General features: G+C 41.4%; 1 protein-coding gene across 1 annotated transcript in view; it reads right to left on the bottom strand.

Annotated features, from left to right (window-relative positions):
• Positions 1 to 26,834, bottom strand: part of LOC129722659 (uncharacterized) — a 136,633-nt gene that overhangs the window by 25,671 nt on the left and 84,128 nt on the right. The window contains exon 2 of the mRNA XM_055676278.1: positions 65 to 297. Within this exon, the coding sequence (XP_055532253.1) occupies positions 65 to 297 (233 nt within the window). The remainder of the gene's footprint in view (positions 1 to 64; positions 298 to 26,834) is intronic.

Genomic DNA, 26,834 nt, shown 5'->3' with positions numbered 1-26,834 from the left:
AAAATCTTTGTTCCGGCTGCATGAAACATTGTTTGGGAAAATTATACGTTTGGTCTAAACTCACCTGTAGATAGCCACCATCGCAGTGAGTTGCGTTGAGAAGAGTTCCAACTTTGAACTTTTTGAAATTCAACCTCAGCACCCAGTCACGTGGCGCCCCTCTGAAACTCCGGAACCGGTACCAGCACGTGAGTGGTCTGTTGCGATTGAGATTCGTCACCTCAGGCGATGCAACATCCTCGTAGATATCGACAGTTTTATTGCAGTGGTCCTTGCCGGAATCAGTGCTACCGCCCGCTAGAAGAGAGAAAAAAAAACGCATTAGCGGATTAGTTTCCAGGAAACGCATGAGCATCGTGTATTTTTTTTTTTCAGACGGCTCAAGAGAGGACTTTAGCATTAAATCAAATCGACTGAGCAAGAGCAAAAACAACCATAATTTAGACCGTGTAGAAGGGAGCTTCCGCTTAATTACCTGATTAAGCGAAAGTGGATTCCGGGCAAGTTTCGTTTCGTAAAGGCACTCGGTCGGCCTGTCCGAGAAAGAGTCAAAGAACGAAAAAGCCCTGCAGGTAGTTGCTGAAAAGAATAGCGCAATCAAACTAAATAATCGTGAAACTTTTTGCGCTTGCTCCCGGGATGAATTCCGACTGGTAACTAGTGGAGGATTGTACAAAACGCACCAGTTAAGCATTTTCGCGATTTACAGCGCTTCAAATCATTTCAAAGCGACATTGAACGTGGAGGATGATTGTAGGATCTATTTATTTTATGTTTATGACGAAGTTTATTTTTTGGTAAAAATTACCATTGCCGCCAAACAAGTCCGTGACCAAAACGCACCACAGCAAAGGTCAGTATGCTCCAAAGCTACAGGCTAATATGCCACTAGCAGTAATCAGCACGCGAAGTGAGAAGCGCTTGAAGTGTCGAAAGTAAAATCAAAAATAATGGAACATGCTCTAAATTGTCAAGCAATCTTCTGCAAGCTCTTCATAGTGCATTCTGCCCCAATTTTAATTTTGATTGTTTTTATGTAAAAGTTGACGAAAGTTAGTGAAATAATTTGAAATACTCATAGTATTATAAACTCCAAAAGTGTAAAGGTTAGGGGAACCATAGTTTTTTGTATTATTCACTAGTTAGTTAATCATAAAAGCTTGAATAAAATTCATGAATTATTACATGTTGGACAGAGCCACAGCCAATTGCACAGTTTCCTGAGTATTTTAGTCATTATGGCACACTTTTTTATTTGAAAACTGTAGAGAACCTGGGTTTTTATGAGAAAAGCGAAAAATTTCGTCATAAAAAGCCACATGTGTAAGTATTTCGGGGAATTAATAGCATGGGCCATCTTACCCAACTGGTGCGTCTTGTACGGTTCTCCCCTAAATATTGGCTTTCGTGAGTTTATTCTCACACCGGGCGAATACCATCGGGTGAAATTATGTGTCGGGAGCATCTGCCCACTGTGGTATCTGTTTCATAAATTGGTTATGTAAGGGAGGGCAGTAAAATTAACGCAAGCTGTTTGGTGGATGTAAGGATGTATACTTAAAATTGAGCGGCTCTCAAGATGAACTCGCAAAGAACTGATGGTCTGATATGAACATAATGACTTCTCAGATACTCAATTTATGGAGGCATATGAAAGTTTATTTTCTACGAGTTACTTCGACACAAGTTATGGATAAATCCATTCTAATGATCAAACATAGGGTAATTTAAGCAATATTCAAAGACTGTTAATTCGAGGAAAATATCATATCATTTCAATATCATTTATCTCACCTTGAACAACTGATGAAACCTCAGCTCAGTATATTGATAATGTTTCAAATACTAGAAAAAAGAAAACCTTTTTGGTTGCAGAACGAGCGGTTATTTTTCTTTATTCAAATTAAAGGCATGTGAAGCCATTGTTAGATGCTAATGGAATGGTAAAACCTTATATTTTAGTGCCATCTCGAAATAATTCAAATTGAGTAAAATTGTTTGTTACGTTAGGATGAGGCGTTTTCGTGCAAGTGGTTGCTCGACGGTGTCTATAGCTAGGGCATTTATCAATGTCAACGACCGATAGTAACAGAAATTGGGGAATGTTAAAAACAACGGAGAAAGGGTAGACCGAGCGGCTCAATGACGATGCAGCCCTGACAGTGAGGACAACCTGGCTGTTATCGAGAACATTTGATGGCGATAGGTTTTGCTTGCCTTGCTTGTGGAAGTTTCTAATCATCCTTTTTTTATCAATATCCGAAATATATGTTTGTATGAATATCTTCCAAAATAAAAAGCATCCATCCTATTCAAGATGTTTCCTTGTGTTTTCAAGAAAATTATTCTTGACGATATTCATAGAATTCCACTTTCAGCCACCCTACCATTCAAGCGGATTCTGCTTGGCTCACATCGTAATGGCAGCACAGCACACTCGATGGCACTAGTGGCTGTCTCTCAAACCCATACGCTATGCTGCTATCGCGACACAATAGAAAGGACCAAATTTCGAATCGTCGTCTGTCTGCCAACAGTGCAATGACGTGAGCACCACGAAATCCCTAAACACCGGCGTCGCTCTTGTTGAGCACGGCAGCAGCGGGCAAACAGTTCATCGTCACCACCATTTCTATGTGGAACAAAAGCGTCGATGCTCATATATGGGCATTTGGAGCGTAAAATGTTCAAAAATAATATTTGAATTGCCGTCAACGGGAGCCAGTACCAGAATAAATAGTGACGTTGATTGGCTGTTTGGCTAACCCATATACAATTATCCTGATGCGAACCCAGGCAGACGTCGATGTGGTACGATGCACAATCATTTCGGTGTCACACAATCATCGACGAGCTTTTCGGGTACCTTTATCGAACACAGTGCAATGAAGGACATTTTGCTTCCAAACACATTTACGAGGCTCGACGATGTTATCTCCCGTGGTGAAATAAAATGGAGATGGAATTAAATAAAATCCCATTGCTATGGTCATAGCTTTGATGCCGTTTTTAACAGGAAAATGAATGAAATACACGCTGTATGATCCAATGCGGTAATTGAATCATGCCGGAAGCGATGGAGGGACCACTGTAACCGAAACAATAATCGTCATAGCTTTTGATCATGAGATCTACAGTTGAATTTATAAGACTGAGCTCTCTGCAATTCGTGGGGATCATTTTGCCTGAAAAGGTTCAAAAGTTTGACGATACCTTCATAATGCAATCATGACACGATAAAAGCGTTAGATTTACTTTTATTGGCGTAGACGTATACCATACTTTGATACCTTTTGTAGTTAGAAATATTTTTTCAAGTTTGATTGTTCTGTTATTAAGGTAAATTTTTAATTTATCAGTTCTATAGATTCCATACTTTCAAATTCGATCAAATCGTTGATAACAACAGTAACAGAATTCATAGACATGTAATACTCAAGCAGCACATTTTTGTAACAACAAAATTGTCGGAAGGTACTATCATTTCACTTTGCTACCAAGCCACCCAAGTGAACGTATGCAGCCACTGTTCTACTCTACACAATCAGGAATGCTGTCTACAATCCCTATATTTACAGTCTGGCGGAGTGGATTCGGGAACCAATTTGAACTGTTATAACGGAAACCAGTCGTATAGAATCGCCATTGACTGGTTCCAGTTATAATAGTTTAAATTGGTTCCCGAATCCACTTCGCCAGACTAGTAAAGTATACAGTGTCTATAATGCTGTCGAAGTGCAGATCGTGTAGTGTCATAAATAAAAACCGTTGTTTAAGTTACATAAAGGTGTATTTGTTTTGGCACATACCTTACCCAGCACGGAAAGAACTAGGACCTCCAACTCACCACTTGGAAAATAACCCACCCCAGAAGGAGTCGGAAGGTCAGTCGTCATTTCACCTAACTACACTACATAAGCTGGTCCTTCGAGCTGGATCCAAATTGGATCTGGACCACCCCAAGTGCGACAACGTGGATCAATCTATTCGACGTTACGGAACACAAAGGATCGAGGGCTACTATCATCGGCAACAAAGGAACGACGCCGCATTTGTCATTATACGACGCTCACGACACCGTTTAAGACGCTTCATTCATCAATGTAGTTGAACCGGTGGAATTTCTGGATTACTGGGTTGGAACTTTATCTTCGATCGGGAAATTTGCTAAGGAAAATAGACTGGAACTGAGGGGCATTCTTTCTCAACGGAACGAGACATCATAAGCGGTGGGTGATGTCAATCAACCGTGATCTGGATTCGGTCTGTTGAGGGATTTTATGAATAACATTTTACAATTCTTGGTGGAATGGAACTTTGAGTTCATGAAATTGCTTCCATAGGCTGGTTTATGGTTGTGGGTGTTTTTGTTGATATGCCCCGAAAATGGACCTTCCGGAATAGGTTATACTGGGGCTTCCAGAGGCCATAGAAACAATTAAATAAATCATGGTCGAATATGGGTATTTTCGGAATCGGGATGATGCCCAGAGACCCGAAAACGACTCTAGATTCCACTTTGGATTCCAATTTCTGTACAAAAACAGCCTTATCAAACACATTTTTTCCTTACGATTACAGAAACTTAGTACGTACTTTAGCCCCGCGGATTATGCGTACTGTTGCTCCACAAGATGTTAAAAAAGATTTTGAAAGTCGTTCGCACCTACGCAAAATATTTCCATACTAGGTAGCGCCAGCAATACTCAGAGAGAGAGAGAGAGAAAGAGTGAGAGAGCGGGAGAGAGGGATGGAGGGAGAGGGAGAGAGAAAGATAGAAAGAGATATGAGCGGTGAGCTAAACGAGCTGTTAAAACCTAAACCAAACGAACAACATCTTCACGGTTTTTGTGGAGCATTTTACTTACCTTCAGGACTTTCATCGTCACTTTAGAATAAATTTGACACCTCTAAATGACCATATGAATGACAAGCGTTAAATCATACAGCGCACTCCATCTATTAAAGGTGGACGCTTGTTATAAAAATGGTGATAATTACATCGCTACGAAGACATTGTGTGATGAAGATATCGATTACATTTTGTTTTTGACTACTTTACTTTACCTAGCAGACTAGAGCCGGAGTGGCTCGTGGTGTATCAAGAAGTCGTCTCCATTCCGCTCGGTTCTGGGCTGTATGCTCCCGGGCGTTCTATCACTTGTAGGTCACTTCCAATCTGCCCAAACTGATCGTGCACGCTGTGCTCTACTGTTTCTGGCGCCGAAGGGATTACGGCCCATCGCAATCTGTTAACTTTAACCAGATGTGCAATGGGGGTCTATCCTAGCAGCGCATGCAGCTCATGGTTCATGCGTCTACGCCAGTCTTCAGTCTGTACACCACCGTAGATGGTTCGCAGCACCTTACGTTCGAAAACTACATGGGCGCTGAGATCCTTTGAGAGCAGTGTTGTCGTCTTTAGCCTTTAGGAGACCCCTGCCCTGGTCTAACTAGTGTTTTGTACAGCATCAGCTTCGTACGACGGCACACTCGATTGGATCTCAGCGTCTTACGAAGTGCAAAGTAGGCCCGATTTCTAGCTTGAATGCGTCTCCGAATCTCCTTGCTGGTGTTGTTGTCAGCGGTCAAAACCGATCCTAAGTACACGAACTCGTTTGCCACCTCAAGCTTATCGCCGTCCACGATGACCCTGATGGGTCTTCCCTTCATATACTTTGTTTTTGACGCATCGATCAGCAACCAATACGCTTAGCTTCCGCTTCTACTTTACCGCTCGTGTCGATGCTCGCTCTTCGTATAACACCTTCAAAGGCGATGTTAAAAAGCAAACACGAAAGTCCATCACCTTGTCTCAATCCTCAGTATGGCTCGAAGGTACTCGAGAGTATTCCCGAAACACGCACGTAACACATCACACGATTCATGGTAGCTTTGATCAGCTGCGTCAGTTTATCCGGGAAAATATCCTGGTTCTCGTTCATGATCTGCCATAGCTGTTCTCGATCAATTGTATCACAGACTGCCTTGAAGTCGATAAAAATGTGATGCGTGGACAGATTGTACTCACGACATTTTTGAAAAATCTGTCGGATTGAAAATATCTGGTGCAGCCCCACGAACCTCCTGGTTAGAGGATTTAGACGTTGGAATAGCGTGTGGGAGAGTATTTTATAAGCAGCGTTGAAGAGCGTAATGCCACGATAGTTACAGCTCTCGTGCTTGTCACCCTTCTTGTAGATGGGACAGACGACTCCCTCCATCCCCTCTTCCGGCAGTTTCTCCTCTTCCCAGATCTTGGAAATGACCCAGTGCAGTGCTCTAGCAAGTTTTTTTTACCATGTTTGTAGAGCTCACCCGGCAGGCCGTCTATGGGGCTATCCACATTCCACGTGGACAAATTTTTAATGATTTTGACCCCCCTCCCCCTCCGTGGACAACTGCCCATATAAATTCTAAAAATTTTGTATGGACCGTGCACATTACACAGACCCCTCCCCCCAAGGCTGTCCACTTGGAATGTGGATGGCCCCTTTGCCGGTGGCTTTGTTGTTCTTCAGCCTCCCTATCTCTAACTGAATTTCGTGGTGGTCGGGGGCTGATACCCGGTCACTCCCAGGTCCGTTTCAGTTCCGCTCCTTCATCTTCATTCAGATGTTCATCGAAGTGCTGCTTCCACTTGTCGACCACCTCGCTATCGTTCGTGATGAGATTACCTTCCACATCCTTGCAAAGTCGGTTCGCGGCACATAGCCTTTACGGGGTTGGTTATTCTTTTCGTAGAACTTTCGCGTATCATTACCAGTAAATAGAGCTTCTAGCTCTTTATGGTCACGATCCTCCTGCTGGTGCTGTTAAGGTCTCATGATCGTGGTCATGTCGTTCCTTGCCTGTCTGTACTTGACCAAGTTCTCTCGCGTCCTTGCCCTCAGGTAATTTACCTAGGTCCGGCTTTTCTCTGTCGTTCTTAACTAGCTATCCTTAGAAAATATTTTCATAAGTGTACTTTTATTCATTGTTAAATCGATTGATTCACAATATTTGTAATAATATCACGTTATTCTTTTAGGAGGTCCGTTTTTTGCCATTATCTGTGCTTCGATTACTGATGTAAAACAAATGTCTATTTCTTGGAGAACGAAGAACTATGCTAAGATTTATGTGCTGTTTACTCTTTGCGTAACTACATCGTTTATAAAAGCTATCATTTGCTAACTCTCGATGCTCACAAAGTTAATCCAAATTCATAAATGTACAACACGGCACATAAGCATGTAAAGGAAAAGTGGCGCACCATAGCTTTCGTGAAGTATACCATTAAAATGTATTTTGTACTGACTCGATGCGGCTTATGTCTGTATCATGATATGGCGACCGGACTATGCTTCAATATTCTAGCAGGGGCCTTACGTCTGCAACGTACAATGTTTTGATTGTGTATTGATTTCGAAAGTGTAAACTGAATCTGTGAATCCTGTGCAAAATTTCAGTTTAATCAGACATGATTTGGGGGTGCCTCTTACCGCTTAAAATTTCAGTGTTTTGACCCTCGAAAATTAACACTCCGAAAATTATGCTTAAGATGCACAATAAACATTGAAATGATTTACATGTTGTTTGGTGAATCATTTAAATGTTCATTAGGCATTTAGAACTAAATTTTCTTATTGGGGATATCCATTTACGACGGTCAAAACATCAAAACTTGAAACACTTTGAGGCACTCCCAAATCATCAGTCCGATTAAGCTGAATTTTCACACAGATCATTTTTTTAGGTCGATGAACAAAGTGTACATGGTCGGTGACAAGACCATTTTCGCTTCTACCCTAGTGTACGTGAACCTATACGAGTCGTATCCCATGCCTGCGACACTTCATAAAATTTTAGTACATTTTACCAAGTTCATTGCATGTCTACCCCTCTCAAGGGGTTTTTTGGGTGAAGAAGACTTCAAAACTAGATACACTAAAGTCGCTGTTTTACGCGGGGTATACGTGCCGCGTAAAAAAAACCGCGTTAATTCCGGAATCCGCGGAAAAAAATTGCGTTAATTCTGCAATCCAAGTGAAGAGAAACCGAAATCCGCGCAAAAAAAAATACCGCGTAACTTCCGGAATCCGTGTAAAAAAACCGCGTAAATTCCGGAATCCGCGTAAAAAAACCGCGTAAATTCCGGAATCTGCGTAAAAAAAGCCGCGTAAAAGCGACCTTAGTGTACAAATATTATCGGAACGGTCGCCAATTTCACGCCCGAAAAATTTCTACAGCTGCGAATATTACGGATGTTTTTATCGTGCTATGTATTTGACAGATCCTATTCTTGCAGCTAGATCTGCCAAAAAAAGAACAGATATTCAAAGGTCTACGATTTAGTGGAAAGAGTACTTGGATTAATATAAAATCAATTTAAGTTTGTAAATATTTGAATATGCAGAGAACCCTATTAAAATGTCATTTTGCAATTTCAAAACAACGATAATTTATTTCAACAAGCATTGGAAACTATTCGTTGACATAGAAATAAGTGCTTTTTCATGCCCCAAAAGTCACTTGTACAAATTTTCCAAATAAAAATCGAGTTGGAATAATTAGATGGTTTTGAACGGTAGATTAGCAAATTTTTGTGTGAAAACTCCAAGTTTTTAAATGCATTTTAACCCCAGAGAGCAAAAAAGTTGACTCATTCCACAACATGGATTTTGAAAGTGAAACTATGTACTTTCATCCTACATGTGTTGTTGTTGCATATATGTGCCAACAAGGGAGTAGGGTGCCTCTAAAAAGAATCATTTTAGAACAAAAAATACCTGTAACATTTTTCTCTGAATACTTAGCAATTATATATTAGTGTCAAAATATGCAGTTTTCATGCCCTAAAAGTCACTCGAACATCGCTTTCAAATCCGAATAAAGTTGAAAAAACTAGAGCAATATAGTGTTTTTTTTTTCGACCCACCCCGAATGAATTTAGAAAATTTGCTCTAAAACAGTGAAAAAACAAGATAGAGTAATGATTTTTAAATTAAATTATCTAAAATTTTCCGACTTAGGGGCCATCCACATTCCACGTGGACAGATTTTAAACGATTTTGACCGCCCCCTCCCCCCTCGTGGACAACTGCCCGTATAGTATCTAAAAATATTGTATGGACCCTGGACATCACTCAATACAACGTTCAATTTAAAAGTTGATTAGTTGATTCCAATGGAGGTGGACGGTACTGCATCTTAACGACTTCTATTTTTCCTATTTTAGTCAGACCCAATTCAGCGCTTTTAAGCATAAATGAAGTAATTATTAGATTAAGTAACTGCGAACAATTAGCAAGGCAGAATGGATTTAATTACAATCAAAAGTTCGATTTAATTACGGATGTTTCGACAAAAACGATATATCGTGAAAAAAACACGGCGATAGATGCCTTGGAATAGTTAAACAAAAATGTACTAAACGAATAACCAGAGTGCTGCCATTATATACAGATAATCAAACTAAACGCGGATAATTGGAATGGAAGATATGGAAATGCCGAACCAAATAAAAACAAGTCCGCTTTTTACTCTCTCTCTCTCTCTCTCTCTCTCTCTCTCTCTCTCTCTCTCTCTCTGGTTCCAGTGAAAGCGTTTGCTGCTGATGTGTTAGCCTGAAGCTTTCAAATTTGTGAAAAAAAAAACATATAAATACAACGCTAACACTCGGTTTGATTCAAAGTACACAGCAAATGCCGGTCGCTTCGATATCGCGGCAATAATCGGCCCGATTGGACTGGCAATAGCACAAGAATGGCTACAGATCGTTATGGTATTTTTCGTGTCACCCAGCCAGAGTGAGTCAATCGACATACGGCAGATGCTGCGATTTTCTCTTTTATTTCGTCAGAGCCTATTTGAGATTGCGGGAAAAGCTGTTGTTTTTCGTGTAGATTGGAAAATTCGTCTCCTCTGTTTTATCACTGCCGGTACGCAATGCGCTTGTCTTCCAAATCAAGATTAAATGTTGCCCGCAGTTCGCTTGAATGAAAATTAGCTGGAGACGACGTACACGCGAGAGACACGTTCCACTCATATGCAATAAAATGAGGCTAACAATTTCTCAAATTGGTCCTCGACAATGGTATCAACATAAATGTGTTAAGTGTGGCTTTAGATTGAAACTCAGAGACCAACCGATTCAACAGAGGGAAGGCGTTGATTTGGCACCCTAGTTATTTTCAGATAGGGTAACTGAGCGCAAGCGACACCGCAAGTGACACAACGTAAACAGCCTTTCGTGATGCTGATCGTGATGATGTTCACAATCAGATCTTTTTATGAGCACTTAGCCACTTCTGTTTGAGGGTAAATTGTCAATTGCAGAATAGTCGGTAGGCGATTGCCGACTCGCAGTGTTAAAACTCATATACAATTGAAAATATTGTGGGCAATTCCGCGAAGGCTCGCGAATCATTTCCTGCAGAAACCTTTAACATGACAACAAATGTCTGTTAGTAACAAAAGGTAGAAAATAGCATCGATAGGTAATATTTGCAAAATGCGTTATTCAAAGCATTTAGTTAATATAAGTAAATAATTGTTGTATTGATTGTTTACCTGGCTGGATGGCAGCTAGAACTTATATTTTCTTCTGAGATCTATTAATATTGTGATTATGCAATGCAATAGCGTTCAGAGCAAATGTTTTCTAATATTCAGTACCTTATCACACAAATGTGTGCAATGAAGCAACGAATGAAGCTAACTATAAAAAGTCGCTATCACTTTAGCGTCTTAGAAAAATAACATTGGCAAGAAAGCATTTCTTTTATGTAAATTGTAGTAATTGCGAAACAAATAACACAAGAACTGTTGTATTCGTGTTGACGACAACAAGAGATTTCGAAACCATTTTGCGCATATATTAAATTTTTAACTCAAGGATGCGAGAATAAGGAAGATGGTATCTCGCATATAAAAATAGAAAAATGCAGATGCCAGCTTCTACTGACATTGGGGCACTTGTCAGTTGGTCAATTACATATATTTCGTTTTATAGAGTAAAAGTAAACAAAATAAAAATATTGTTATTTTGAGCATTTTGAGATTTTTTTTCTAATTACTAATCGCGATAAATAACTTTAACTAATAACACCCCAATTAAAATTTAAAAAAATCAAACCTACAATGAATGTATCAAAATTAAAAGTTGAATAAATTTTTGGCTCAAGTGCAAAAATTACATAATGATATCTATAACATTCAGAGTAATTCTATTTTAATATTCTAGAGTAGCTCATTTTAAATAAAATGTAATGATAACGACTGTTGTTTGCTAATATAAGCTGCAACCAATTCAAGCAAAATTGGTTTTAATTTTTAACATTTAAGTTTGGTTTGGTGACCTTCTGTATTAGAACTTAGATTTTATGGTAAAACCGAGTGGAGAACGACATATTAATCATTAAGGTTTGCCTTTAAATTACACCACTCAATTGAACTGATATTAATCAGCGGACTCAAATTCATGTAAAGTAAAACACATTAAGCCGAAAAACCAATCAAAGAAAATTCGATTATGCCTCGTTTAATCATTCATTCCTTGAAACACTAGCTTCGAATCCAAAGCATGATTTCGTGATTGATGAATTCAAGTAGAAAAATGATCAAGTTTCACTCGACGAATCTGCACTGCACAGCTAACAATTCTATCATTTTTCAACACGTTTCTTTGGTATTGCTTCTACGTTTACATTTCCAGAGCATTTGATCCCTGTGGCAAATTGCTCAAGCTGGCGAAAATCAATCCATCTATTTTTACGTAATCGATAAGGTCCGTTGGTGACACTTTGATCTAGCGTCCGATTCTCAATACGCTGAGGAATGAATGGTCGAACTGCGATGAAACATAATACACAGTCAACAAAACCATCGACTGTGATCGAACCGGCAATCTGATTCGATGCTGTCCATTTTTATCCAATTCGCGTGAAAGACTTGCGACGTAGTAATTGTTCTTTTTCCCTCGCTCTAGCGATGGAAGCCGATTCAGTTTTCGTCTGCAGTTGAATGTTTCCAAACCACTAAGCTGATTATTATCAATACATTTCTATATATAATTACATCGCATTTTTCGTTCAACTAGAATGCTGGATAGCAACATTATTTCTGTTTATGACATTTCATAAGCAACGAAATGCCAAACCATGGCACATCGTCCACATTACTATGATTTACGATCCCTTGTGGATGCCTTTCGCCGACCGGCTTCGGAAATACGGCCTGACGAAACAGTTCCCGACCATAAGTGTCTAGTAAAGTTATAGTTTCTACTAGAATAAAGTTGTGTTTTTTTTACAGATATTACAACGATTTCGAACCAAAAGCAATATTTTGTGTGCTTAAAGACTTTTGGAGCTGTCTAAATTGCTGTTTGCTCCGATTTGGAGTTTTAATTTAACATTATATTTCTCAAGTAAGCTCGGTAGTAATTTAAGGTAACTATTTTAGGTTTTTTTATTTATGGAAAATTATATTTTTCAACCTACTTTGAATTCAAAAACTTTCTTCGTACAGAAGTTAATTTATTCAGATGCAATCGAACCAACATAATATTTAGGCTACAATACAACGACCCCAACCGGTAATACCAGTTCCTAGTAGAGTGCTGCAGTCGGGTGACACAGCACAAGGCACAATTTTGCAGAGGGAGTTTCTCTGTCTGCTTTTCCAATACCCATATGGTTAGGCGTGATGTCCCCGGACTGTGCAAACATTTGTTTATGATCCTCTTGGATTATTTCCGGCTGTTTATTCATGGCTCCGGACGGGAGCCATTCGGAAGATACGCTTAGCCTACTGGGAAGTGATTGCCTGCTAGCAGATTTTAGCTGTCGTTTTACTGTCGAACGGAAAATAGAGCCTAATTAATCACTTTTTTCCAACTGCACAGCGAAAGTTGACTGATGTTTTCGTTATTTATTTTTCGTCGTTACTAGTATTTTATCAGATGGAGTGTTTGGAAGTCAACCATAAATAGGTTACAAAATCAAATTAACTTCTTTTCAGTATGACATTTTTTCAGATATTGAAGAATAGCCTCATATTTTATTTATGATGTGATGTAGGCGCAAGTAATCCACTTTTTCTTTCCTTGTATGCGACTGAATTAATAATGCTTTTTTGGTGCGTTGAACTTTATCTAAGGGTGTATACCCTTACTAGATTGCACAAAATACTCAGTATCGAACCGCACTGCGTGTGAAGACGTTTATTTAAAATGTCGAAAGGTTCTATACGCAAAAGTTGGTTGATGTAAAACCACATCAGTATTGTGCGAAACTTTCTATTAAATTCGAAACATGGATGACGAATTTGTCTCATCTATGTCTCAACACAATTCTCATATAAATATATAAATTTATTTTTCGTTTTTTGGTTGGAAAAAATCACTGAAATCATTCCGTTATCAATTTCAACCAGTTTTAATGTATACGCAAAAGTTGGATGGTGCGAAACCAGTGCAAAATTGTGCGTTTTTAGCGCAATTGTTGATGTCATTTGGAACCAGTACAATGATTGCGTGTTGGGCATAACGCAATTAATGCTCTAGCATTTGTTCAATGTATTTGCCAGCTCCAAACTTCTACACCTAAACAGTTTCAACTGGTATCAAGCAGCATTGCAAAGCGAGTGAGAGGCAAAACCTTTCTCATCCTTTCTGCTTGTGAACGAGACATATGCTAGGCTTCTCAAATCTTTTGCACACACGCTTTCGAGATACTCTTTCTTCTTCATGCATTCCCCTGAGTTGCAGCAAGCACGCACCGACAGTATGAGTGAGACTAACAACACTATGGTATCAAGAATGTACAACACGGGTGTCTCGCTTATTTCGTGAGGCGACGATTTCGTGCGCGTCGCAATCCGAACCGAAAGAAAAGCGAAAGAGCAACCTGCAAATTGTATGTGATTTGTCTAGTCTCGTCGCATGAATATGGAAATCATACGAGCGAGAGAGAAATTTCTCCGTCGCTTGAAAAAAAAAGCGCGTGCCTAAGTTGTTGTTTGCTGCCCACCCTGCTCCATGAGTAGCAGTCACTAATACACTCGACGCGAGAAATAAAGTGTCGGTATACGATACATATTCTGATTTCATTTTATGTCAATGTATTCGCAGTACAACTGTTGCGTTATGCGTTTCACACATTTATTGTGCGATTTCTGTGCAACATTTGTGCGAATCGGGAGGACACAATGATTGTATAAGACTTCAACTTTTGCAGGTATGTCTGTATTGGCTAAAAATTTTGAAAAATTATCAAATCAGCTTCGATCTATCAGTTCAGCAGTTTTAGAGTGTTCATGATTCATGTGTTCAAATTTTGTGAGTCCAATCAAAAATAAACACGTAAATATGATTAAAATTTCTACCCAGTAGTTTTCACTTGAAGAAGTAGTTAAAGCTATTCTCCAGAAATCGAACATCTTAGAATTCGAGATGGCGACTGGAATCGATTTCCAGCCTCTGGTCATTATTTTGATTACGAAAATATCTATATTTGATGGTATTCGAGCCCTTCTACAGTTGAATACAGCACGTAGCCCTCATACTCAAGATGGAAGGTTCGAAATACACAGAGATCTAGAAGAAAATTAGGGGCGAAACCCAGCTCAATGTCAATTTGTCTTGAGCTGCGACGATACTGGAGCTTCGAAAGGACGCCAAGAACAAAGGAGTTACCTACAAGACGATAGCTTAGCAGGTTCTGAAAAAAAGGTGTAAATTCGGGCACTCGGTGACTCTCTAGCCTAAAAACCTGAACGAAATCACCGAGGGGTGCGACGATTCACAACGTTTTGGAAATGGTCACTGAACCATCCGCCTTCGAAAGGGTCCAGCGGGGTTTCTAGTCGCCACATTCAGACTAGAATCGGCAGATGCGAATCTGGTTTTGAAAACAGCCAAACTTAACGTTGGCCTCGACATACTCCAGCAACCAGACGTTGGTATCGGATGCTTTGAGGGAGAGCTTAAGTTTTGGGCCTGCAAGGGGCCCTATAGGAGCCAATTGTGCCGGCATTGCGGTGGTGCAGACCAACAGAAACTGGTTCAATTGCCGAAGGAAACCACCAGGGGACCCCTCGGTATATAGACCCATCTATCTACTGGACACTGCCGGCAAGAAGCTTGAGAGGATTATCCTCAACAGACTGGTGAAATACACAGAGGATGTAAACTGTCTGGCAAGTAACCAGTTCTGTTTCCGGAAAGGTGCTGAATGCTATTTTCTCCGTCGCCAAGGAATTGACAGTCCAGCACAAAAGAAGGCACATTCGATTCTGCCGCTATTGAAATCATTTTTAAGATCATCCTTGGTCCGGTGTCGTTGTATAACATTTTGGTACATTACTTCCGGAATCGAGTTCTAATTTGCAACACGGAGGATGGTTAGAAGTGCGATCCAATCACCGCAAGAGTACCGCAAGGTTCCATCCTGGGCCCGGTGTTGTGAAATATTATGTAGGACGGAGTATTGAAGCTAAGAGTTCAAAGTCGCGGACTGGATGCACTCCATGAAACACGCCATAAGACTGAGGTTGCGGTTCAAGAACCACGTCAACTATGTCTGTAAGAGGGCCTCAACGGATATTGCAGCATTATCTCGAATATTATCGAATGATTCGGCGGTGAACGGCAGCAAGCGGAAACTTCTTGACAGCGTGGTTTCGTCCATACTTAGGACATACTTAGGAACTGGAAAGAACTCACAGGCTCATTTGCAATCTGCATCTTGTTCGGCATGATCTGATAAGGAATGGTAAGAATTCCGCGAAGGATAGATGGACGCACACACTTATCCCGGAGATATCTGGATGGGTTAAGAAGCGCCATGGAGCAGTGAACTTTCTCTTGACTCTGATTCTGTCAGGCCATGGCTGCTTCAGGCAATACCTACACAGGTTCGGCCACGCGGATTCCCCCATGTGTCCCGAGTGCGTGGATGTGGAGGATACCGCTGAGCATGTTTGCTTCGTATGCCCTCGTTTTGCGCGTGATAGGAGCGACAAGATGGTTTGTGCAACCGCCTCTCAGATAGTTCTGGAGCTACTACGTGTGTGGCAAGTCAACCACCAACACACCCGCGGTAGCTAACTGCTAGTCTTCAGGTGGTTAGCTTTGAGACATGAAAGTAAAGAGGGGGCATGGAGCGCAAAAAGCCACTTCCCGATGTAATATTTATCCGTCGTTCCGGAAGGGTAATGGCTGGAGATTGAATGGATTTTAGTGGGCTCGGTGAAATCTAAAACCACTCTCTGTGCTATCTTCTCAGGTATCTGCAAGCAGATATCCCCATCACATTGGAAATAAAAACGAGTCACATACACCTCAGGAACGAAGGAAATTATGTCAATTAGACCAACTGTGTTACAGCATTCGTATTTATATATGATCGGTGTTGTTAAAAGGCTGGCCACGTGGTATCTGAGACCCTATCGTGGTCATCCACCTCTGTTGAGCTTCTGCTATCCCATCCTCCTCGGGGAGCCGAACAGAGCTCGAGTAACCAACTCTCGGTGAAAACTTTGGTCGTATTCTGACTGAAAAAAGGGGTAATACGTGGTTGTGTCCCCATGTTAGGGGTGACGTACAACAGTGTCTGATCCGGAGCGCGCGGCTGCATCATGTAAATGCGCAGGTCAAGTAGCAAAACTGCTTCCGCTCTGTAATTGGTTAAGAAAACCTACACTCTACTACGAACGACAATGGCCTGAGGCTTCTAAAATTTCGCTGCAGCTAGAGGCATGACTATCTGTATCATAGAGACCGAAAGAGAAGTCTGGAAAGTCGTCTCTACGGGTTCGAATGTGAAATTGCAGAGCATTTGCTCTACCACTGCAGTGCACTAGTACAGCCTTTGGAAGAGAAACTTTGGAGCCTTTCGAGGTGTGGTCTGCAAATCCTAATGAGGTAATACATTTCATACGAAACTTTGGCACTGGAAGAAAAGGTGCAACATGACAACGACGATCATTTCCATCAATAGTGATATGTCTGCCACGAGTACCTAGAGGTATACCACAAAAGATCAAAAATAATGATCGCTTGATTTGGACCACATCTTACAAAAAAATCTGTAGCGCTTATTTTATACACCGGAATATTCCAAAGTACAGTTGAATGCGCTCAAATGGGGAGGCTTGTTCTCAGATCGACTATGTTCTGACCGAGCACTTTTCGGACGTTACAGATGTGAGGTCGTTCAGAGGACCAAGCGTTGATTCGGATCACTATTTCATGGTATGCAAGATCCGCACCCGGGTTTTGCATACTCGTATTGAAATTCAGGAGATTTATCAACTCGTGGAGTGGCTACAAATTGTTGATGAGCGGATTAATGAGCGAGTTTAAGAAGACCTGAACGGACAGTGGAGACATATCCACAGTACGATCAGTACCACCGTGCGAGAAGTTTTGGATGCAACTGCGAGAGCCACATTCAATGAGTGGACCAATGACATGAACCACGCCAGAGTTCACATATTGACTAGACTGTGACACGTCAGAACGAAGGGAGATATCGAGCAGCTGAAGTAGCTGAAATTAGACTACATCACCGGAAGAAACAATAGCATCAAATGTGTGTTTTGGCGGAGACGGAGAATTGCTTTTCCAGGCATGATGCGAGAAGTTTCTACAAGAAGATTAACGGAATCACTAACCGTAATGAATCAGCATTCGTCATGTGCAACGACAGGAAAGGAACGGCCATTCGCAAGAAGCCAGGTCCAGTGTGCTGTTGAACGGCGAGGAAAACAGAGGCGTAGAAAGGAACAGGATGAATATTGCAAATGATGGACAACCTGTGGATCTACCAAATATCGATAAGGTGAAGAAGGTAACACAAGAGCTGGGAAACTGCACGGCAGCTGGGCATCTCCGCTGAACACTTAAAAGTTAAGAGTAAACAACAGTGCCATCCATCGGGTCATACTGAGAGTGTTGGCTGATGAAAAATTGCTCTCGGACTGGTTAGAGCGTCTCATATGCCCGATCTACCAAAAGGGCTACCACGTGGACTATAGCAATTATCGAGGCACAACTTTTCTCAATTCTGTGTATAACATTCTCCCGCAACCTGTTCCACAGGATGAGGTCGTTGCAGGAATCCTTTGTTGGCAATTACCAATGAGGGTTTTGAAGAGGACGCTCTACTCCGGACAAAAAGTTCACCTTGTGTTAAATCCTCGATATGTTTCGAGAACTCAACTTGCTGACCATCTGTTCATAGGCTTATGGGCAGGGTACCCAAGTAACAAAACTGGTTTTAAAAAAGTTTTATAGCGCTGTATTGGCTGTATTAAATGCTTTAAAACTTTGATAAAACCTATATTGTTACTAGGGTATGGTTCAATTGAGAGAAATGAGTTATGGCTGACTATGCTCGGTAATGGTTTCCCAACAAAACAGATAAGACTGATACCTGCTACCCTCAAGGGTTCGAAAGTTAGTGTAACCGGCGAGATATTGGACGCTTTCGTGGCGTTAGATGGATTAAAGCAGAGCGATGGGCTGTCAAACTTATTATTCAACATCGCATCGGAAGGTACTAAACGGCTTGCATGCAAAGAACTCCGAAGTCTTACATGCTTCTAGGTTTTGCGAATGATATCGACACGATGTAATTGGTATTAACTGTAAATCGGTAGACGAGGGTGTTGTTCATTTAATAGGGGAATCTCCGCAAATTAGGCTTACCATAAATTCTGCCAAAACAACGTAGATAGTGGCTATTAGAAAACGTGATAGCCCGTCGGATGTTAGTGCTGCGATGGTGATTGATGGGGAATTATTTGAAGAAGTCGACGAATTTTATTACCTGGGTACATTAGTGACGTGCGATGAAAAGGTTAGCCGTGAAATAGAGAGGCGGATAGCGGAAATATGGCCTTCTACGCATTGCATAACAAGCTTAAGTCCCACGAGCTGAAAATCCATACAAAATGTACTCTATAAGACACTGATACTCCCAGCGGCCCTTTATGGCCATCAAGCATGGGCACTAGAAGAAACTGATCGGCGAGCTCTAGGTGTTTTTGAGCGTTGGAATTTCGTTTAATGCATGGTGGTAATCTGGATGTGATTTCTTTTACTAAAACAGAAATAATACTTCAGTCAAAGGTCCAACTACCTATCGATTTGTCATGTTTTTTCTAGTCCTTTATTAAATTTGGTTATCTGAACAAATCATTTGCTAATAAAAGTAATTATAATCTGTTTTGATTGTCTGTCGTAAAATCCTATAGCTTCGTTGAATTCAATATTCAACCAATTTGTTGCTTATATGCTCATTTACCATTTAAACTTTTTGTGACATGTACGCACATATTCGGTCTTTTAAGATTCAGCCAAATAAAATGTTGGCCTTTCGTGATTGTTCATACTTTTGGTTTTCAACTTATCATATTTTGTTATTGATTAATCCCTTTCCCGGAATATTTTTTTATCATAACCAGAGAAGTGTGCAAAGGTTATTCAAGTTCAGTACCGACATAATAAAAAAATTCATGATTTCTAATAAAATAACTCATTGCTTTCAAAGCCATAACAGTTTTGGGCGGAAGAAATTGAAAATAAATATCTACACTCAAAAGTTCAAGCCTACATCAACCGATGTGTCCTCTCAAAACGCACATTAAATGCTCTGGCTTTGCACAAAAAATGTGTCAAAAGGATAACGCAACAGTTGCGTAATGAATACATTGACAGAGATCGAAATCAGAATATGTATAACATACACAAAATCGTGGTGTTTCGGTAGACTTCGGTTTTGGACAAACGACCAGTTTTGGGGCGCTCAAAATACCGCTAGTTACTTTCGCGAGTCGGTGCGTATCAAAGGCTCGTGTATCCCTAATCACCGTCAGCAACCTAAACAGCGAATAGCGAGCCTTGTTGCAACAGAATTTACTGACGCTGGTGCCAGTAACGTGGAACCGAATGCATATGGATAAAACCAGAGTCGTCGTTAAATGCAAAATGTTTTAAACAAATCCAATGTCTTTTTAATTGTTATTGATTCGATGATGTTTGTGAATGACCGGATTCATGATAGTGAATCGATCGGTTCATATTTGCATTAACCTAGTCAGTATCAAAATCATCAGTATTGATCACTGCTCGCACTGCTTTAATGATAGCAGCATTCTGAAAAATATAACCAATACCAGTACGAATCATCATGGCAATACTAGCACCGGGTAATACTTCAAAAGTGTTTTGATTTTGAGCCGTCCAACACATTGAACATTCGCTAGAGTACCAAATGCGTTATGAACAACACACATCCGTTGTACTGGCTCCGAAGCAGTACAAAATCTGCTCTAAAAAGACGCAATAGTGATGTGGTTACGCACAGTCCAACTTTTGCGTGTATGCACAAGATAATTACAAAACAACAGTAAATTAGTGAAAATTTCAAAAATTTACCATAAATATAACTTGCAATTCGTGCCCTTACGAAATCAAATACTTATTAGTATAATTTCCCAACAAACAATTTTGCTGAATAATGGCTTATTAAACTATAGTTTAGCCACAGAGAACAGACGTTCATCTTCTTTTCAAAAAATGTGTAAAAACTTGCAACCGTCATTTACCCCTAAGTGTTAATGCTCCCGCTATGTGGCGCTTTTGTCACTTACAAACCAAGCACTGATATCGATAAAATATCGATACAGCAATATTTATACAGTGCAACTGGGGCACCACAAGACAGATGTCATAAGTGAATTAACGTATTTTGATTCAATTTTTTTTTTAAAACGATTTTTGAATTTCTTTATATGAACATGAATGTCTGTTCTCTGTGGTTTAGCCGAAATCCACCCAATAACAACTTAGCAAACTGTAAATCAACAAAATTGTTTGTTGGGTTAGCAATATACAAACAACATTGGAACCTGATTACATTATGAATATTTCTCCAATTGACGATTTTAAATCTACTAATTTAATACGTAAAACGCTTTCAACTCTTAAAGATTCACGAACAGCTATTTTCCAATGTCTAACTAAATGGCGAATTTCGTAAAGAAACAGATGACAATGCTAAATGAACGGAATAAAATAACTGACAGCATTAAAGCACGTGCCCAGTCGTTCCCGATTATGCCTCAAGCTAATGATAATTTTTGACTTTACTTGCAGCAAGAAACTTCTCTCAATCGCTTGACTGTCGGCCCAACTGTTTTCAATTTATTTTCAACGGGTGTAAAGTTAAAACAGGGAAAGAGGTCACCGTGAAACTGTATACCCACACCCAGGCAGAATATCATCTACTTAACTGAAGCTGGTGTACCAACCGCGACCAAAACTTGTACTCTTCACATAGTGCCCGGTGTTTGTAGTGAAGAAAAAAATTAAAACGTACAAGCACTTCTAGTTTTACTCCTGAAAACGATGTTCTTTGAAGCGAATTTAATATTTTCTTACCCCTTCTAGCCTCCTCGCACCCGCCCGGGCAACAACAAGAGAGAAACCAAATTCTACCCCGTGGAAGTCGGCAAAGACGTTATGCAAATGAAAGAATTTTCACTGGAACACGATCCAAATAGCCAAGTACAAGGACGTGTTACCGTCAGGCGGTAGGACTGAAAACATCTTGCCTTCGTGCCAAACTTCTTCCCGCTACTCCTGCAGGAATCAGTGCTATGCTATGACGCTCAGTGTTTCATTCTTCGAAAGCCAACCAAAGACGGTTGTGCGACTGTCGACGAAGAAACAAACAGTTGTTTTATTATTTCGGCTTCACACGACTCCCGACGCTTTGTGGAAAACGCGACTCCCGCAACTTTATGCCCTACGTAGCTGAAAGAGCCTTCTACTAAAACGCAAAGAGTTCAAGGGATGAAAATTAATAGTAAAGAAAGCCTGTTATTCGTTCAGTGCCACGTAGAAGTTTTTTTGTCATACTCGCTGACAAATTAAAGAACATTTGTGCAAAAAGATTTGTTTTGCATAAAATCTTTAATTGAAACTGTGAAATCAAAACTATTTTTCTCGGAGCTTTAGTAAAATGGTTGTTAAAGCATTTATTAATTTAATTATAAGATTTTTCCGAGTGGCCAATGTTAAATATTGCAACCCCAGCAAGCACCCTTTTAGCTGTTGAATCGCATCATGCAACGCTATTGTCCTGCTAAAGCACATCCATCTTTCTGCTATTAATTAACATTTGCATTGTTTCGTTTGTGCATGTTTGGCCACTCCGAACCGTAACTTATTTATGTCCCTCTGTTTTATGACAACTTTGCTTCATTTATCATGTTACATCACTTTGCCGGGAATGGAAACACATTTTCAAAGTGAAACAATTACTGACACTTTTCGTGTAGAAAAAGTTTTCCACTCACCCACATCTCAATTATCGCGAGTGTGTACACTGTTCGCTGCCTGAAAGCAACATTATAGGCATAAAGTTTTTATCTCCCGAACGTCAAGCAACACAAAAAAGTTTTTTTATGAGTTCTGGTAGCAAGACGATGAGGAAAAAGTTTGACCAAGAAACCCCAAAATTGCCTGACAGTTTTGTCCCGCTGGTTGGATAGCTGTTCACTGACTGATTGCTAGTTGACGTGAACTTTCACTTGTACAGAATCTTCCTCACCTCATGAAATGAACCAGCAAGAAAAACGATGCCACGCTACCAAACTAAAACATTTCTCATTCCACTGTAAAACTTTTTTTTTGCTTCTGCTTTTACGCTCTCCATTACTTGCAGCAGTAAACTGGTGTCTTTTACATACTACAGTTTTCTTTTTCATCCTATTTAGAAGTTTTTTCTGGTGGAGTTTTCATCACACTTTGATGTTTTGGTCGGTTCTCTTCCTCGCCGATATCGTGTACTAAAAGCAGTAGATTCCATTTGGGGTGAGTGTGCACGTGTGTTGTATGATAAATCTTTACCGATCTCTGTTGTATGGCTTGAAAGCATTCACTATAAAAAAAAAACTTTGAGCTGGAAGCACCACGAAAAGTTTGATTCAACAAAAAGCTTCCTTCACATTATCACAGTCGCATTTGGCACACTTAACGCTTCGTTAGCAGTTGTTTTACGAGTGAGGTCTTTTCTGTTCGATTCAACTTTCGTTACCAGGAAATATGTTGATAATATGCTTGGTTACAACAATGCAAACAATCTACAGAATAGCGGCAGAAAATTTCCCAATTCGTCTCCGAGACTGGCGTTTTGGTTCGCACTAGTTTCTGTACATAATTACGGAAAAAACACTAGACTAGGAGGACTGGTAATAAATTCTTGCTTTAAACTACAAAAAGTTTCAGCTGTTTTTCTGCATACATTAGTGTATTAAGTAAAAAATTTAGGTTTAAGTTTTGCGGAATAGCGGATAGAAAACTCGTCATATCCACTCCACTCGGTCCATAGCTGCAGTTTGGCATTATGGGTACGTATCGTCTTCCAGCTGATCGATCCACCTTGTCCGCTACGCATCTCTCAGTCTCGTCCCTGACGGATTGATTTCAAGAACCATTTTTAACGGGCTCTCGTCCGACATCTTGCGACATGCCCAACCCACCGCAACCTGTCAATATAAGTAGTGTGTATGATAGATGACTCTCCAAGCAGCTCCTGTAATTCGTGGTTCAGCCTTCTCCAAGTTCCGTTCTCCATCTGCAGTCCACCGAAGATGGTACGCAACACATTCCGCTCAAAGACTGTCCTTCACAAGCATAGTCCATGTCTCATGGCCGATGTAACCAGTGTCAGTCGCGCTTCTGGAATATCTTGCCACTCGTATCTATTCCCGCTCTTCTACCTTCCAAAGCAATTTTAAACAATACAGCATACACATAAAGCGTGATTCGGCGATGGATCCTGCTCAATACCAAATTGAACTTCAAAAATCATGTAGCATACATCGTTTCGAAATCCTCGTTGCAGCTTTGCTAAGAAGTTCAAAAACGTTTACTGCCTGAAAGCTCTATGGGTACCCTATAATCAGGATGGGAGGAAACACGTTGACGTTTTTCAACGCAGATTAGTCCGCTTCGCTTTACGGCATCTCACGTCGGCAAGTCCCCGCCGCCCACCCTGCTACGAAAGTCATTGCTTGCTGTTTGGGTTAGAACTGTTGGAGGATATACGCAACTTGCCCGAAGCGAGCTTCATAGGTGACCTTCTTCAGGGCAATATTGACTGTTTTCGCTACTTAGCTCTTTGAACATCAACATACGCTGCTGCAACTTCCGATCGCAATCGTTCCTGAGAACCTCTTGGGCAACTATATATTAGCTTTTATGTTTTGGCGTAATTTATTCATTGAATTTGTTCCCTCAAGCTCGTACGATTCTCTTGACACTGCCCAGCAGGAGATCTTGGGCGAGGCTTTGCCCATCTTCCTTAAACATTTTTTCCCAATTTTTCTTCAAAGCTTCATCGGTTCGAATGTTGTTTCGCTTTTCTGCTGCTTCTTCTTCAGTATCAGCCAAAACTTTTCGATCAGACGAAGTTCTGGTAGATTTGGCGAGTTCGCCTCCTTGGGACCACATTCACGCCAACGTGGGACCACAGTGAGAGCGGAGGAAGGGCAGCAAGCACTTCTAAAGGCATTTTTCTCGATGAATCTGACCGTTCATGGTGCCAGTTGTAACGAACGCCTTGTTGTACCGTCCGCACTCGCAAATCGCCTGTCACAGTAGGTACTTCTTCGCGAATTTGTTCGTCTTTCTCTACCGGAACCTCCATGCGGGACATACCGACAAACAACCTGAGGCCGGGGATTTGTTTGGTGTACGCCTTGATGTATGTCCATGACAAGACAGTCTGGCTTGACCAGCTAAACACGGCACAGCTTCAGCGCACGCCGTTCGGCCACCGTGTTCTGCTGTATTATACATCTTCGAGAGTTTTGAGCGCATATATACAGCTACTAGTTAGTAGTCCTAAACTATAGATGCGACGTTAAGGGCCGACGCCATCGTGCTCGATCCATGGCTGCTCGTCGCCACTCTTGCAGGCTGCGTAGGCTGTGAACCATTTTGACTGGAATTTTGTCAGACATCCTTACGGCGTGCTCAGTCCACCGTAGCCTTCCAATTTCAGCTGTATGGACTATAGTGGGTTCCCCCAGCAACTGATGCAACTCGTGGTTCATTCGTCTTCATGTCCCAGCTTCCATCTGCACCCCATGTAGATCGTACGCAGCACCTTCCGTTCGAAAACCCCAAGGGAACGCTGGTCCATGTTTCGTAGACGTTGAGGACTACCAGTCTAATAAGTGTTTTGTAGATGATCAACTTTGTGGTGCGGCGAATTTGGTGCGATCGAAGCGTTTTCCGCAGTCCCAGTCACCGTCAATTAGAATCCGTGGTGGAGGGCTAACAGAGTTTCCCCTTGAGCCCCTACTTCTCATGTATTTTGTCTTCGACGTGTTTATGACTAGTCCGACCCGATTGAGTCGCAGAATTGAGTGCCATAATGTTAATGTCGTCAGCGAAGTCAAGTAACTCACCGGACTTCCTGAAGATCGTACCACTAGTGTCTATTCCCGCTCTTCTAATAACACCTTCTCAAGATCTGATCCGTGGTGCCGTGGGCCCCCACGAATCACGCCTGGTATTGCTCCACGAATTCCTTTGTAATAGACGACAAAGAAGTCAGAGTACTTTGTAGGTGGCGCTTACCAGCATGATTGCCCCAGTGCAGTGCTCTAGCCGGTGCTTCACTAATGTGTTTTAGAAACTCGCTTGGTAGTTGTTGTTCTTCAACCTTCCGATTTCCTCCTCAATCTCCTGGAGGCTTGGGCCTGGAACTTGTCATCATCTGCACGTACTCCTAGTATGATTGCCGTACCATCCTTGCCTGCTGTAATATTGCCATCAAGATGTTCCTCGTAGTACTGTTTCCACCATTCAATCCCCTCACACTCCCTAGTCAGGAAATTTTCTTCCAGGTTGCAGCACGTACCGTGCTACGTAGCCCTACGTGAGCTGTACGGGGGCGGGACACGATGCATATGGATGTTAGGCATAGTATGCTAGGCGTACAGACGCGAGGCATAATGGATACGAGGCATACTGCCACAAGGCATAACAGACGCGAGGCCGAATGGACGCCAAATGTCACTCTGAAGCGAAATACATGTGTATTGAAAGAGGGCTGTGATGATGATGACGATAATACCGTATTCCGGTTCTCTTCCCCTCGGCCTTGTGTCCATTCGGCCTTGCGTCCATTCGGCCTCGCGTCCATTCGGCCTCGCGTCCATTCAGCCTCGCGTCCATTCGGCCTCGCGTCCATTCGGCCCCGCGTCCATTCAGCCTCGCGTCCATTCGGCCCCGCGTCCATTCGGCCTCGCGTCCATTCGGCCCCGCGTCCATTCGACCTCGCGTCCATTCGGCCTCGCGTTCATTCGGCCTCGCCGCTATTCGGTCTCGCGTCCATATGCCTCGTGTCCGTATGCCTGCCGTCCATTATGCCTAGCGTACTATGCCTCGCGTCCGTATGCCTCGCGTCTGTATGCTTAACGGGGTGTCATCGAGCTGTACAGGTTCTCGTAGAACTTGCGGGTGTCGCTGACGCAGTACAGGTGTTCCATCGCTTCGCGACCCCGTTCCTCCTGTTGGTGCTTTTTTCTTCGAAGGACTGAGCGAGTTCTGCCTATTCTGCACATGTATGTATCGTTCCACATTCGCCCTCGTACGCTGCTACAGCACTCTCACCCATGCTGTATTCTTCTTCTCATTTTGCATTCGTCATCAAACCAGTAATTTTTTTCGATTCAGGTCGGCTGTGCCTAGTATCAATTCGGTTTAATGGTTTTGTTTGGTTTTGTTGATATATTTGAGGAGGAAAAGGTTCTTCGGACTACCA

This window comes from Wyeomyia smithii, chromosome 2 (assembly GCF_029784165.1).
Source record: "Wyeomyia smithii strain HCP4-BCI-WySm-NY-G18 chromosome 2, ASM2978416v1, whole genome shotgun sequence".
In the NCBI taxonomy this organism is placed as follows: Eukaryota; Metazoa; Arthropoda; class Insecta; order Diptera; family Culicidae; genus Wyeomyia; species Wyeomyia smithii.
This window is presented reverse-complemented; position numbering and strand designations above follow the sequence as displayed.